This window comes from Triturus cristatus, chromosome 1_2, assembly GCF_964204655.1.
Source record: "Triturus cristatus chromosome 1_2, aTriCri1.1, whole genome shotgun sequence".
NCBI lineage: Eukaryota > Metazoa > Chordata > Amphibia > Caudata > Salamandridae > Triturus > Triturus cristatus.
In genome coordinates this window covers 863,905,831-863,922,653 of record NC_140580.1, presented here as the reverse complement: position 1 = coordinate 863,922,653, position 16,823 = coordinate 863,905,831, and the positions used below count along the sequence as shown (strand labels likewise).

The 16,823-nt window shown below is 41.8% G+C and overlaps 1 protein-coding gene across 6 annotated transcripts in view; it reads left to right on the top strand.

The window, feature by feature from the left end:
- Positions 1 to 16,823, top strand: part of PRDM16 (PR/SET domain 16) — a 1,086,739-nt gene that overhangs the window by 992,304 nt on the left and 77,612 nt on the right. For all 6 annotated transcript variants that reach the window (XM_085609172.1, XM_085609165.1, XM_085609160.1 and 3 more), the window contains one exon: positions 2,472 to 2,574. In XM_085609172.1, the coding sequence (XP_085465298.1) occupies positions 2,472 to 2,574 (103 nt within the window). The remainder of the gene's footprint in view (positions 1 to 2,471; positions 2,575 to 16,823) is intronic.

Here is a 16,823-nt window from a genome sequence, read left to right as displayed (position 1 = left end):
TCACTTTTTATTTATTTACTCTACACTTGCTCACCCTTACTGCATATCACTCTTACAGTTACATATTTCCTCTACACATGCAATTCTTTGCTATATAACACTTTGACAGTTGTCTATTCACTCTCTCTTTCAGATACACACGTTCTGGCACTTGCGTCCATTGGGTTGAAAGATATGGAGATGACTTTAAAAGATGTGTGCGCTTGACTGATTCCAGAAATATATTTTGAATGCCTTTGGAGATTATTGGAATCTGGTATACACGGAGGTTCTCTAGTTTTGGCCGCAGACATAAAATAAATTTTGGGTATTTTGCAGTGAATGATACTATGGACTCTGTTTAATTTCTGACTAATGGACTTTTGTACCCTGAAGAAGAAGTCTCTATATTAAAGGACGAAACGCGTTGGTTGTGTCCATGCTCGTCATTTTTGTGGAAATGAGAAATAAAAGAAAGAATATAGAGAATACACATGGCTTGTGATGCCTTGGGATATGTTTATTTGATATGTATTAATAGTCAGAATACTGACCTGGTGTGGGCACTGAACCCAATGTGATTTAACGGAATCGATCTTCTTTGTGAACCAATTTGTAATTAAGTGCTCCTTCTTCTATTTTACAAAGTTCCCTTTTTGGGGTGTTACATACGGTTGGCCCCGGAAGTGAACATTCTTTCACCAGGAACTATACAGTGTGCAATAGTATACCATAACCGTTTTCCTTCTTTGAATTTATTCACTCTACACTTGCTCTCCATCACCGTATATCACTCTCACAGTTACATATTTCCTCCACACATGCTCTGCTTCATTGTGTATCAGTCTAAAGGCTATCTATTCACTCTACTCGTGTTCTTCTTTTTCTAGCACTCACAGTTATCTATTCACTCTAAACTTGCTCTACTTCTTTGTACATCACTTACACAGGACTCCTCTCTCCTTGTCTCGATCACTCCCTTTGTATTTCACTCTCTCACAACTCCAGTGCCTCTAAGCTAACTGTCCCCCTTCCTATATCACTCTCATATGCCCTAAATCCCTCTGTTGTTTCTCCCCTTACTTCTAATACGAGTCTCGTACATCTCACTCTCAATTTGTACATCACTCTTGCAGCGATACTGTTCATGCACGACTGCATCTCTCAATAGTATTTCACATTCCTATCTCTGTAAGATTTGTATTTGTACAGAAGTAGTCGGCTCTCAAGCCTCCCTCCTTCATAGATCCTTTCCCTTTATACTCCCAGCGATCTCTTACCGTTTCATCTTTTTATTTTTCCACTCATCAATCACTTCTAGCTGCTTATTTATCTTGGGCAAAGGTTTCCCTTTTTCTTTCTCATCTCCAGTGCCTATGAATGGGGTCAGACAAGCCTAGAGGACAAATTGGCAGTGCCAGAAGAGTTGGTCTGAAATGTCAGTGTGTGGGCACTTATTTTGGTTGTTTGTGGGTCTGTTTTATTGACTCGTGTAGCGGTTTCACTGTTGAGTTCCCTGATATCGCCACAAACCTTGCCTGCAGCAAGCACAAAGACATGCAGCTTCACACCTTGCAAAACACCTATACAGCGTGTTGTCACAAGTCGATAACTGCCTAGATTTGCAAATGTGGGTCATTTGTTTAGCTATCTGATTCGCTGATCGGGCCACTTTTATTTTGATACCCAGGCCTATTTTCTGCCCCAGTTGACACACTGCATGGTCACACCCTGTATACTCGTTCTTCATATTTTCTTTTGTTGTTCTTTACCCAATACCAGTCGGCGCCCATCCATGGATTTCTCCTTTTAATTTCTTATAGAAAAGTCAGCCAAAAGTTCTCCAATTACTGTAGCCTTTTTTGGGATTTGTTGTGCCATTACTTTAAGTTTACAGCTTTATGCCCAAATGTGGCTGGTCAGAGATTTACCTAATTTTATCAAGGTATGTTCATCTACCTTTTAGTTGAAGACACATGTGTTCTTGTTATCTTAATTGGAATTTTCATCATAAAGAATTCATCAGTATGGGTTCATCATTATTGTAGTTTTCTTTATTGCAGACGCCATTTTCTTGTGTATCTTGTTAAAACTCCCAATAACAACATGTAAATGCCAATGTTCAATTTCACTATATAACTTGACGCTAGGGGTTAGCGTGATTCTGAGGCTGACAGCTTTTGGTAGATAGTGGTCTCAACAGAGAGGGAGATAAAATGAGCAGCCCTGGATCACACAATTTTGTCAATTCTTAAAATTGACAGAATTCTCACATGTCCATATTGTGCATCTGTCAATTTAGCCACCAAGTCACATTTCTTCAGCAGTTGCAAATCATACAACTCAAGTCAAATGGACAACCGCCCTACATGGATACCCTCAATTGGTTGTGTAAAATGTTTCATTCCACCTCCAGAGAATAAATGTAATCCTTCCGCAAAAATAATAATCACTTTTAGGCTTCAACATTTCCTCTTCTTTCTCCATTTCAGATATATTATAAAGTTATTAAGGACATTGAGCCCGGAGAAGAATTGTTGGTGTATATGAAGGAACGATCGTACTCATTCGGGGACATGGCTCCCAATCTCGATGGTAAGTATATCTGTGTTTTGACTCAGTACATATAGTAATTTACATTCGTGGTTGTTATGCCCATTTAACCTTTATATCAAATGTATCCTTTGTTTGGCACTCTTTTAAATATTTAGTTAAAATTTTGAACTCTCTTCTGTTGAGTCTTTTCTCACTGGAAACTCTCTTGGTCTTCTGAAAAAACAGAAAACATATCTGGTTTTTAGGTCAAGCCTAGGAGCAGCGCGCATGCGTTGCTTGCTCTGCGAGGCATGCTGCAAAAGTTTTTGCAGTGGAAGCCCCACCCACTCTCCGCCCATATTTGTCATTGGTTTGTGTCATTGTCCTTCTTAAAGGCTGGCTTCTGATTCGTAAATAGGCTTGTTAGTCCCTCCTTGGTACCGCCTTATCTGCATTTGTTACCGCCCATAACAACTGGACCTTTTACTTGTTTGTTACATGGTTTGCATTATAAGTGGGTGAGCACTATTTTGTTTATTGACACTGATGGGGACAATGGCGGCTGCTTTTTTTTGTATTTGCATGCTGAGCACAGTGCCCGCTTCAGGGGCACCGCACTCTGTTTATGAATTTTTTAAAAAAAACTTTAATACTGAGCGCAGCGCCCACTTCAGAGACAGTGCACTCAATTTAATTTATTTAAAAAAAAAAAAACTTTAACACGGAGCACAGCGCCTGCTTCAGGGAAACCGCGATCAGTGATTTTTTTTTTTTACTTTAATGAGTGCGGCACCAGCTTCAGGGACCATGCACTCTTTCTTTAATTAATTAATTTTTAAACTTTAATAATGAACGCTGTGCCCGCTTCACAGACACAGCGCTCTGCAATACAATAGGCATTGCTTTTGCAAAACTTTGAACTATTGGTATTGTAAATTACAATGCCTTAATTTTTTATAAAAGGCAATGCTACTTACAATGCTATTAGCTCAAAAACTCGCAATTGAGAGACCTATTGCATTGTAAATGCTTGTTCTATAAGTAGTTATTCTGGGAATTAGCTTGTTCCGGTACCTGTTTATTGTTTTTTACTTTTGTTTTTTTTCCACCCACCATCCCCTAGTTCACAGCGGGGATCAAGGGCGGAGAAGGAGTCCTGTTTGGCATCAAAACAACATTGGCATCAGTTAAAAGTGAAGGCACATCCAGGAGGGAATTGGTCTTAAGCCACTGTCCCAACTCGGGGCACATATACATAATCTTTAGAGAAGGACTGGTGGTGTCTGCTACAGCAAGTGTCCATAGCTTGGCTGATAGCTGTTTTAGGGATTAGGAGGTCCAGGTATGGCACAACTCATCCCCGAATGGTGGCCAGGGGGATACCTGAATGGGTTACCCTGACATGGTAAATTATGCTGCTGGGGGGGGCAGTTCGATGCTGGCCCAGGTTTCCTCCATTCTGAGGGCACAGGTGGACTCACCTTGTAAGGACTACAAACGGAACCACCAAAAGGGGTATTCCCCCTTGGTCCAGGACAACGGAAAGCAGGTGATGCCACAGGGAATGAGACCTGAGAGGTTGTCAAGCATGTCTCTGTCAATGTAATCTAGGCATGAATGCAGTGGTCCCTTGCACTGCTGTTGCAGTGTAAATCATGAAAATATGTTCCCTTCATTGCTCTTAAATGCTTTGTTGATATGTTCTATGTCGTTTTTATGGTGAATAATAAACTTGGCTTGAGAATGGCAGGATTTCTCTAATGCAACAATGGCATAGTGTACTTAGTTTTCTTTCAGAGATGGAATGTGCAAGGCTTAGGTGATATTTATGGGGGCAAGAGTTTGGAAACCTGACGGGTCTGAATGTGGTCCCACACCGGAGCTTTGGTTTTAGTCTTTGTTTTTTATTGGTTGTTTTCTTGAAACTTTAGTTTTTTTAGCATCTAGAAACCTCACGGTGGTAGCAAGCTGTACAAACAAAATCATAAATGTATTCATTAATGCATTCATTCATATCCTTAAACCATAAACAAAAGGACAGTGGATTTTACAAAACTTCCTTCCAAATGGTAATAATGTGTCAACACACGACCTGATTAAGAAAGTAAAATAGATTTAAGTGAGAGCAAGCATTGTAGTTGTGAATACAGCCAGTGTTATATTGTTATTAGATTGCCTTGACCAATTTACTGACCTGCTGGCTCTTTTTGCTCTGGGGGGACTGATGCCTGAGATTTGTGTTTAGCTATTGAAGAGGTCTCCATATGATTGATGTGAGTCAATTGCCTTGCCTTGCCTGCATGGTGAAGTGTTATGTTGGCTGATGATGTTCTGTGACTGAGAAGGAGGCGATCTTGAGACCATATAACCAGGTGTGAGTTCTTCTACTGTGTCATGGAATGCACCTTATGAGACGTGGACCTACTCGCCCCCAGCCTGATCCGTGTTAGATATGGCACTGCCGTCTATCGGTTTTCCCATCTCAACAGATCACCATGTGTGCAAAGGGCCAGTCCTATTTTTGTTCTTATTCTCTTGTTTCCCAAACTCAAAACCCTGAGTTTTTCAGTATTTCATCTGTCAGTGGCTGCCTGATCGCCGGTCACCATATCCCACTGTTCCTTTTTTGCTCTACTCCAGGATGGTTGCATCTGTGGTCATGATGTTAAGTTACATGTTTTTGTTTGGTGCATATTTTTCAATGATATTGCATCCTAGCACTTTGGTGCAGATCTCATCTGCAGTCGAGGGTTTATCGCTGGGGAAGCCTCCATGAGGGTGAGGGGACATCTGCTGATATGCCCTGGTCCAATGACTATATTTGGTATGAAATACACATAGAGATTTTCATTTGGGCGGGATCCACAGGGTGCATTATTTAGCGGGGGATTCGTAACATGAGAGCTTTCTTGGTGTGTGAACGTGCTGTAGAATCTGCACCCTAATCTGTGTATGGCAAGATATATGATGTTACAATTTTTTTGCAAAGTGCAGTTCTTTTATTTTTAAGCATCTTGTAGTGTGAGGGGCTTCAAAGTTGGACATTTGATGTATAAAATCGTGGTACAACCACTCATTTTGCAAATAATTTACAACCATATAGACGGCGCATTGACTCAAAACATAAAATGCATCTGAGGCCTAAAACAATCAACATAAACAATTCAAAATTTGAGTGTATAATAAAATTGTATGTATATGTTTGGGCTGTGGAGCTCGCTTGCAGTTCAGCTCTTATAATTAATCAATCATTTCAATTTTGGCGAAAGAGGATTCTATTCTAGACCTCTGATGGGACAGGTTTTTAAATTAATAGTTGCATGTTATTTTTTCTTTGCTGCACGCAAATAATTATGTCTAGTTTAACGGATATATTTCTCAAGTAAATGCAGTCGTTGCTGGCATTAATAGCGGGCGGGGGTCGCGCGGAGAGGGGGTGAGGGTAAATTTATAATTACATTTTAAAAACCGTGCCTTTACGTCGGTCCCACGTATCCACAGCTCCGGCTCCTACTCCTGCTCTCACTCCAGCCTCCGGCAGGAACAGGAAACGGGCACTCTCCCTCCCCTAACCCAACCACAATGCTGCAATAGCAGCGTTGTGATTGGTGGGGACGCCACCCAGCCAGGCGCCTATGTGGAGGCCACTTTTCTCCATGTAGGCTGCACTGCAGCCTGCATGGAGAAAGGGCAGAGTGCGCATGACGGGTTTGGGCGGCCCCAGGGGGCCGACCAAACCAGTCATGCTCACCCAGGAGTGGGCACACCACTCCTCCCCTGCCCAGCCCGTAGAGCAGCCCCGCTCACCCGCCCCCAACCAAACACCTCTGCTTTCTCGCAGTGCAAGAAGCAGAAACATAAAATGGTAGTTTTAGCAATTTACGTTTCTGCTTCTCGCACTGCGAGAAAGCAGTGGGGCGACGCTACTCCGTCCTAGTGGAGGAGTCCACCCTGAGTAGATGTATGCAACACACAACACAATGTAGTTGCCCTTTCTCTGGGAGTTTCACACCAGTGTGTATAAGTTGGAGGATTGTTAGAGAAACGTTCAGCTTTTGATTAAGCACTGAAGAAGATAGAGGTTTGCCCACATTGTTTTACGTTAGAATTCATCTTGCATCACGTGTCAACGACACAGACCATTTAAGAACAACATCTGCAGATCCACTACTGCTATCACGACTACCCAGCGCCTTCCCAAATGCAAAGCATTTACTGCAAAGAACCTGCAATAAGTTATGGATCAAATGCTTGAATGAATCTCAGTCCACGGTAATTACTTTGGCCTGCATTTCATTCCATCATTTTTAGCCCATTTCCGCCATACACTTTTCAAGTGAAAATCTGTCTGGCTGTCCCCAAAAGGAGCAGCCCAGCCGAACTGCTAGGCCATGTCCCCTCTGAATGCAGTATGCAACCACAGAAAGGCTTATATTACAATTGTATGGTTTTCTTAGGAGGGTGTAAGTAATAGCATCTATAAGGTTGACATGTTAAGGAGGGTGCAAGCAGTGTGAGATCTGAGCCTAACATAAGTGCCAGCACTGACCAAAATCACAGGAGTCGGCGTCCTTAATCATATGTCCTTTCTGTCGGGAGGGCTATAGCCCATGTAAGCCAAACCAGAAAAGAGATGGCTTGTTTATGGTTGTATGTAGACCACTGCATAGTGGAGGAAGGGAAATACAGGACAGTCTGAAATGAGTCGCACATTTCTATTCCTTATCAATTGTGAGGTGGCAATCAGGGGCAGAAAAGTTGCAAGGGGTTGAAACAGAGAGAAAAGAGAAAGAGAGGTGGAATGTGAATTCAAAAATAGTTTTAGCGAGACAAAGGCTGAGTCAATATGATCAACCAGTGTTACACAGAGATCCGCTGTCACATAATGAAAACATAACGTAGTAGAAAAAATCAGGAGAGTGGACGGATCTCTGTTCCCTTTGTGCCAAAATGTTTTAATATTTAACTATAGGACCTGATATTAAATGTGATAGAGATGAGGCATTCTTCCTTTCTTCTCTTTAAACAGATATTTACTAGGACATTCCCCACTCCCTCCAACAGTGAAGTAAAACACCTCACATCAGATGAGTTCACAGTATCAGACTGCAGAGCTCATTCAGTGGTTGACAGTTCTGGTGAAAATGGTGGTAAATGATTTCTGGGTCAATCTGTACACTAAAACAGATCGTGAGTTGAGTAAAAATAGCACTAGATCTCTGGGATTCAGCGCCCCATGTTCCCATCAGCTACTAGCTGGTGGTAAACACATGAAAGTGCATATATGGCACATACAGAGAACGTCCAAATTGTACATATTTTCTCTCTTTTCCATGTTACAATTCTGCAAATGATGCATATTCCCTGTAGTACAGATGTGGGGAACTTTTTATGCATAACAGGTTCACATTTTTGCATGCAGGAATGAGATGCAAAAGTGTATTTGCACCACCAAACTAATCTTTCTTTTCTCTCTATGAATTCTACTTTTGACAGGGAAAAGAGTAAATCTTTAAATGTATTCAACGTGGAAGTCTCCGGGTCTGCTAGTATGGACTTTAGAATGGACAAAACAATGAATAGTTACATGTGACACTTTAGTCAATTTCCTCCGACCACTTTAGCACCCATTAATTTAGATGATCTTCTTCATTGACTTTTCACTCTTAGACCTTTGAAAACAATTCACAAGTCATTGCAATGCTGTTCCTAAAGAATACTCAAGCATCGTGAACTACATCCACCATAGTATTTCTAATATCCCTCAAGCATAAAATATATAATATGAATAAATAATATGTCCCTGAAATTAGTGGCTCCTGTGGTGAAATCTGCTAACCTCTTCAAAGTGTCATAAAAACCTAAGTTCTGATCTATCTAGCAAGATATATATATATACATTTTCTAAACTTTTGGCCAGCTCCGCTACGCTCCTACCCTGAAAGTTTCGTGGTGATTCGTCAAGCGGGGGCCGAGAAAAAAGGGGGGTCCCAAAACGCGTTTTCCCCATGGAGTTTCCCATAGGATCTGTTGTCGCAGCCTACAGCCCGAACCGCTGAACGGAATGACACCAAATTTGGCAAAGAGGTAGTCCTCAGTTCAGACTTGTGTCTTTTGCATAAATGGTGGGAATCCGTTCAGTAGTTCCTGAGAAAATTAGAGTTAAAAGTACATAAATATCTATGGCCGGGGAGGATCCACGGACCCTACCCGCACCGAGTGCGCACCCTCCCGATCGCGTGCTGAATGCTAATTGGCTGTCGAGTGTCTGTCTACATTCGAAACCAGGAACTGTTAGCGGCCATTTTCTGCCTCTGTAGAAGCGAGGCTGAAGAAGCAAGGGGAATAAGTGTGTAAAACATATAAAGGGGGCAGAGTAGAAATACTCTGACCCTCTAGAGGTGCTTAGGGGGTCCTAGAAGGACCCCCTAGGGCCCCCTTTTTTTTTTAAACGGCGAAATGCGCGCACGGGGCGTGCATCCTATCGCGTTGGGTGCACGGATTTTCTCGCGTTGGGTGCGCGGATCCACGGATTTTTTTTTTTTTAAAGACAAGAAATCATTGGTTGTATGACTACTTTCTACACTGACTTTTAAGACTAGTTTAGAGTTTGTCTTCAATTAATATTCACATGAAATACATATATATGTTTTTTTAAATGTTAAATACTTCGCGGGATCCGCGCTCCTACCGCGTCATAGACGCAGATGACGTATCGTGGAAGCGAGTAAACGTCACGTTACGAACATCGAATGGGTCGCGTATAGGCTGGGAGTCGCGTACTGGTCGCATTGCGATCGCGCACTAAACACGTACCCAACGCATACCGCATAGGGATCGAGAACGGTGCGCATAGGGTGCACGGATCCAAAAACATTGAAAAAAAATATGTAAAATAAAGTTTTGAACATATAGTTAAAGAAATATTTTTAAAAATATAAAAAAATATGTTTGAAAAACCCAATAAAAACAAATAATATATATATTTTTAAAAAGAATAAATTAAATAAATACATTTTGAAAATGGTGATAAAAAGGATTTAAAAAAAACATAATTAATGAAATTGATACACTGAAATTGAAAAATATAGGAATCCAATGAAAATCATTAAACATGATATCTTTAGAGATAAGTTATAGATAGGAATTAGCATTTAAAAAACCTTTGAAATTCACTGAAAAAACCATAGGTTTCATGCACGTTATAGTTAGCAATTGGCATTTAAAAAAACTTTGAAATTCACTGAAAAAAACCATAGGTTTCAGAGACGTTATAGTTAGAAATTAGCATTTAAAAAACCTTTGAAATTCACTGAAAAAAACAAAGGTTTCAGGGGCGTTATAGTTAGGAATTGGCATTTAAAAAACCTTGTAAATTCACTGAAAAAACCATAGGTTTCAGGGGTGTTATAGTTAGCTGGACAGTTCTCTCGTACAAAACCCTAGAAATTCCCCTGTTATAGTTAATTCAGCTAACTATAACTCGCGCCCCCGCAATGCACTGCTGATGACGTCACATATTACATCACTCATGACATGGTCAGTGACATCACTGATGACATCACTGGTGTTTTTTCAGCTCCCTTCAACCCACTGGGGTAATAATGTTGGACTATTGTGAACGATGGACAGGCACCCACTGTGGTAAAAATAGGAACTCACAGTACCAGCAGGCCTTGCATGCATACGCCCACGGAGGCGGGACTAGTTGTGTGCTTATCAGCTGTTCCTGATTGACTGCCTGCCATCTTTCTTTGCCATTTGCCCGTGAACAAGAGCATCGTAGTGCTTGAAATGCGTTGGGCTGCTTATAGATCTGGGGGTGAGACTGTTACCCTGCTGCGCTACAGCCATTCATTAAAGGCGTTGAACTCCCCGCTGTGTGGCGTCTTCACTGTCGGGCAACCTTTGATTATATATATATATATATATATATATATATATATATATATATATATATATATATATATATCGCCACTGTGTAGTTATAGTTAGTCAGAGTTTTCAAAGGAAGAGCATTTTTTTGATTCATTAAGAACTTTGATGACATTTGATGAATCTTAACAAAACTTTCGCAAAATTTTAATCCACCTCAGCTCCTCCATGCAAAGTTTTGTGCTGATCCATTAAGTGGGGGCTCAAGAAAAAGGTGGGGTCCAAAAAAACATTGTTTTCCCATGTTAATTTCCATACAAAACTTTGCCCTCTGATAAAAAAAAAAACACTGGACAGAATTACAATAAATTTGGCATAAAGCTAGAATTTTACTCAGAAAGATTTTGTAAATTGGTGTAAATCCATTCAGACATTTTAACGATTTTTGTATTTAAAGCAGGGGTCAGGGTGAGTTGGAAGGATAAAAAGGTTAAGTATATTTGGACGGTTAAAAAGTTAGGTATGTTTGGACAGTTGGTCCCCCTGTGGTAACGTAAATTTAAAAAATAGGGCATTCTGATTGACTCAGAGAGCTTTTAGCCCTTGGGCGATTTCATTTCTACAGCATCAGTACAATGGTATAGAGCTATCTGATTCGCTGGTCGCAACTGAAATGAAAATGTTGTGGCGCCATTACAGGACTCAGTGATTCGGTCCAGAGCCCTGAAAAAATGATGAAATAGCCCATAAGGGGGTAGGATGGGCTCACCACCAGGTTCATAGTGGGTTAAAAAGTTGGGGGGAAAACATTGTACTGCGGGTCCTGATCTACTAGTGCAGAAACACCCTGTGGTATTGTGACACCGGTACCAAAGTACCCTATAAAAAATTGACCCTGAAACCATCCACCACAGTGCAGGGCATAGACCATGCACAGTGGGGATTGGCCACTTGCAGTGGGTTTGGTGGAGGGCTAATGCACTGCTGCACCCTACCAAAGGCCATGGTCATGCACTACCCAGGAGTTGCCTGCCTATAGGCGATCGGGTGCAGTACCTTGACAGAGGCCAAGCCATGCAGCAAACCACCCAGTGCACCCAGCTGAAATCCATGCACAGCAAAGTGCCTAGTGCACCCAGCTGAAATCCGTGCACAGTGGGTGGGTGGGTTGACAGCCTGTGGCAGGAATAGTGGCCTTACCTAGCTGTAGGGCAGGACCTGCGGCTAACCCACCGGCTATATATGGCCAAAGGCCATACACAGTGCTTGTTGTCTGTCCGCCGGGGGCAGTGTAGTGCTTAATAAGATTTATACTTTCATTAAAGAAAACCGAGAAATTCATTGAAAAAACAAAGGTTAAAGTTGCGTCGTAGTTAGGTGTTGAAATAAGATAAAAAGTGAGATTTAAAAACAAAGTACATTCACCAGTTATAGTTTACCGAGCTAAATATAACCAGCCCCTCCATGCACTACTTGAACTCTCACTTTACATCACTCATGAAAAGTTTAAAAGACATCATTGATGACACCTTAAATTACATAATTGATGACATCTCTAATTACATCATACAATCAATGTTACACCATCCCATAGACTTTGTGGACTGAGTTATTCAACACACTACATCTGTGGAAAACTTTCTACTCACCTTATTTAGGATTACCCTCCTAAAGGCTTGATATGACCCGCAATTTTAAATCAAGAGGTTGCCAGGTATACATTTGTCACTTAAAAGATACCTTCTTTCAGGCCCTATGGATAACCCTCCATAGTTTAGTAAAATACACAACCCTTCATAGCTTAGTAAAATACACTACACAGATTCCTGAGATGGGCACAATGACGTATTATTATTATTATTATGTGTTCTTATATAGCGCTCAACTTACCCTTGGGCATCTTGGCACTTGCATTGGGAACCCGTCCTGGTTTTTCCCTGTGAGATAACCCGTACTGGGCATCCCCAAGGTGAAAGCCAGGCATCCCGCTGCGGGGGGGGCCATTGTGGAGATTAAGCAAGCTTGTTGCCCAGAGCTGCATAGTGTGAACTCGTGCTTAGAGTGGGCACCGAAGCGAGAATTATCGAGTCCGTGGACAATTGAGCTCCGGACCCTTCCGCGTCGGGAATTGAACCCTGGTCCCGGGTCTGACCTCTGCTTCAGGGTATGCCTCCTCTAACCAGTGAGCTACACTTCTCCACATACAACCTTGGAGCAATGTTTGCGACACGTGGGAAACTAGTGAAAATAAAGATTGTCCCAAAAAAACATAATTTGGAGCAATTGTATCAAAAAACATACCTTGAGACATTTATTACTATAGTGCCATGGTCAAATCACGTTATTACACAGTACAGTTGCATCTTCTGGACTTGGACTGTCCTTCGAGCTCTACTGCTCCCCCTATGGACACACAATGAGATTGTGCTATGATTCTGCCTGCGTATTTTTAATATACTAATGCACATGAAAGTACAGCACAGTATAAACCATATATATATAAATGCAGACGCGCATCGTGTTATATGCTATTTATTACAAATGTGAGGGGGCAGCGTGAGCCACTCGAAGCTTCGCATCTTGTGAGTCACGGCCTCGATCATTTCATTCAGGGACGTTTGACTTGTCATCCTCTTTTTCAATGGATGTCTCAGTTCCCCAGTGGCGTTGGCAGCCGCACAAAAAAAGAAAATGCAAAAATGTTCCGCAGAAAGATAATTATCGGAACAATCTTTTATACCAAGCCCCAGCCGAAATTCAGCCGACCCCTTATCACTGCTGGAATTTGGAGTAGGGCTCTTGAACTTATTTGAGACTCCGCTCTCCTAGATTAGCATGTAGATGCCGCATAATTGCATTCCCCTTGGTTCTGCTGAAAGCCATTAGGCTGTGATTTATTTTTCTGTTGCATTCCTCCATTGTCCCGAGTGTTGCTGATGGAACTCAAGATAGAGGCCAGCAAACACACATTTGACAAGCAAGAGAGAAAGGACTGGCTCCTTTGTTTTCTAGGGGGTATTTAAGGCGTAACCTGCTTTTTAGGACAAAAGTTTGTATCACGCCTTGAAGAAGCGTAGCGTGAGAGCACCGCAGGGGCCACAAAATGCATTTTAGCAGCAAGACGTCCTGCATATGCAAGTTCAAAGCCGAGAGATCTTTGTTCCAGGTGAACCACTTCTAATAGCCTAGAACAGGAAGTCGGTACAAAAGGGTTGATCTCGTTTCACGTTTGACACACTGATGTATTTGGTAGTTTTTAGTGCACTAAGTGAACGTAGTGTAAAAAGATGGTGTCATATATGAGCGGACTAGGCAGTACTCTTTTTTCATGGGAGTTCTCGTGTTCAACAGTGATGAAAGACACCTTTTTATTCCATGCACTACAGTTTATAGGGCAGTACTCTTTTTCTTGGGAGTTCTCGTGTTGCACAGTGATAGAAGACACCTTTTTATTACATGCACTACAGATTACTAGGCAGTGCTCTTTTTAGTGGGCGCCTTCATATTGCACAGTGATGGAAAATACCTTTTAATTACATGCACTACAATTTCCAAGGCAGTACTCTTTTTCTTGGGAGTTCTCGTGTTGCACAGTGATGGTAGACACATTTTTATGATATATACTACAGTTTAAAAGAGAGTACACTTTTTTTTCTGGGAGTTTTCTGCTACGCGGAACTCTGCGAAGTGCAAAAAAAGCTCAGTTTTACTACTTGGTGTTTCGGAAAGTGGCAGAGTGCATTTGATAAATGCTGTTCGTGGTGATTTTCAGTGCCAGGTGCTTGTCTGCACTGTGAAATCATCACAAACAGCACCAAGCACAGTGCAAGCGGGCGCTGCTTCCTTTCTGCCGCTCGAGTAGATTTTTACTCAAGCGTCAGCTTTCTCAGTGCGAACAGACAGTTTCTTAACGCGACCGGTCGCGAGCATACGCGACCACTCGCAATGAGAAATCTGACCGCCTGCGTTGAGAAATCTCGCCGGGAGGTTGATTTTCCACGCTCGCCAACTTGATGTTGACGATCGTGAATGAGGAAAAATCTCGCCGTGAGGTAGATTTTCCTCGCTCGCGCTCTCCAACTTGACGTTGACGAACGCAAGCAAGGGAACAAACTCCGTCCCGCTATGCGGATCGGAGTTTTTCGGAACTCCTGAGCTTCGTGTAACGCGTAGTGCGGAAATCTCCGCAAACTCTGCGAGCGGATTTCACCGCCCAGACTTACTTTTTATGATGTGCTCTGCAGCTGACACTGCAGTACTCTTTGTCATGTGAGTTCTTGTGTTGCAGAGTGATGGAAGACACCATGTTACAATGTACACTACAGCTGATAAGGCAGTACTGTTTTTCACATGAGTTCTCATGTTAGACAGTTATGGAAGACACCTTTTTATTACATGCACTACAGTTTACTAGGCAGTGCTCTTTTTAATGGGAATTCCCCTATTGCACAGTGATGGAAGACACCTTTTATGATGTGCACTACAGCGGAGAAAACCATGCTCTTTTTATGGGTATTCACATGTTTCACAGTGATGGAAAACATCTCTTTATGATGTGCTGTACAGCTGACAAGGCAGTCCTCTTTTTTATGGAGGTTCTCGCATATCACAGTGATGAAAGACACCTTTTTATGACGTACACAACCGCTTACTTGGTAGACTCTTTTCAGTGGGAGTTCCCTTTAGTTGCACAGTGATCGATCACACCCTTCTATGGGGTTCACTTTAGCTGACTAGGCTTCCTCTTTTTAATGGGTGTTCTTGTGTTGCGCATTGAATAGCCACACCTTTTTATGGTGTGCACAAGAGCTGAATAGACCGGTCTCTTTTCATGGCACTTCTCCTGTGCTACACAGATACCAATGACACCTTTTCTTGATGTACACTATAACTGACTAAGCATTGTGGTTCTCTTGTGTCGCATAGTGATCAATGACATCTTTTTATGATGTTCACTTCAGCTGACTAAGCAGTACTGTTTTTCGTGGGAGTTCCCTTGTGTTACAAAGTGACCAAGGACACCCTTTTCTGATATGCACTATAGCTGACTAGGTAGTACATTTTTTCATGGGAGTTCTCTTGAAATGCATAGTGAAGGAAGGCCCATTTTAATGATGTTTACTAGGCAATAGTCTTTTTAGGTCGAGTCTGGGCAGCGCATGCGTTGCTCTGCTCTGCAAGGCATGCTCTATTGAGGTAGGGACTTGAAGCTCCGCTCACTCTCCACCCACATTTTTCAATGGCTTGTGTCATTGTCCACTGCAACTGTGGCTGTTCATTGGTCAAAAGGCTTAGTGGTCCCTCCTTAGTTCCGCCTTGTCTCATTTTGTAACTTCCCATGGTGACACCCCCTGTTACATGTGTTGCTGCTCGGTAGGCTTTAATTAGAGCCTCCGAGCACTATTTTCTCAAATAGCTTTGTCCTGCCTGCAGATGCTCCTCTCCTAACGCTTTTAAAAAAAATTATAGCACACATTTGCAAAGCAATAGGTCTCGCATTTGCGAGATTTTATACTATTGGCATTGTAAATGACAATGCCTTTTATTTACCTGTTTTAAAAACAACACATAAATAAAAGGCATTGTCATTTACAATGCCAATAGATCAAACTCTCATAAATGCAAGACCTATTGCATTGCAAATGCTTGTTTTATTCGGTAACTAAGATTTATACAGTGTTGATACACAAAATGAGAGAGGCACACCAGTCAATGTAATGATCCCTTATTTATTTCAAGTTCAGATAAGCTTCATAGTCCAAATTCCAAAACACAGTTCCAATTGTATAAAAAAAAAGTGGTTTTGAAGTCCAAAAAGAGCGAGGACAGTTTGTGTGAAAAACACAATCTTTATTTCATTCTTTTTACATCAGTATGAAACACACTCAATGCATTTCGTCCCACAGGCAACAGGAATTCTTCAGGGCATTAAATCCTAAACAACAGCTCATAATTAAAAGAAGAGTCCCCTGTTCAGAATGCTACAGCAAGGCATAATACCAGCATCCTGGCATGCCAATAGAAAGCAGGAGGTAACATACTTGAAACAGTTCTCGCACGCACTGCATACATTCAATGGTCGTGCACACCAGGTGTTGGCTGCCAACAGAGGGTGGGTCGCAGGGCCTGCAGTCAACCCCTGCTACGCACAGCCAAAGGTTATGCACAATAGAGGTGGCTGCCTGCAGGGAAAGAGGTGCCAGGGCTAGCAGGAGGCAAGTTCCTGTAGTCAACTCCTTTGCACATGGCACAGCTGGGAATGGCTGCCTGTGGAAGGGTGGGCACAAAGAACTCTTACATGTTGTACATGATTTAAAAAAAAGTCCCAAAAACTCTTAAATATTGATGTGAAGTATTGGTTAGCATTGGTTATAACAGCTTAACGTATATTTAAAAAAACCTGAGAAAGTACAGTTATGGTTATGAATTAAAAT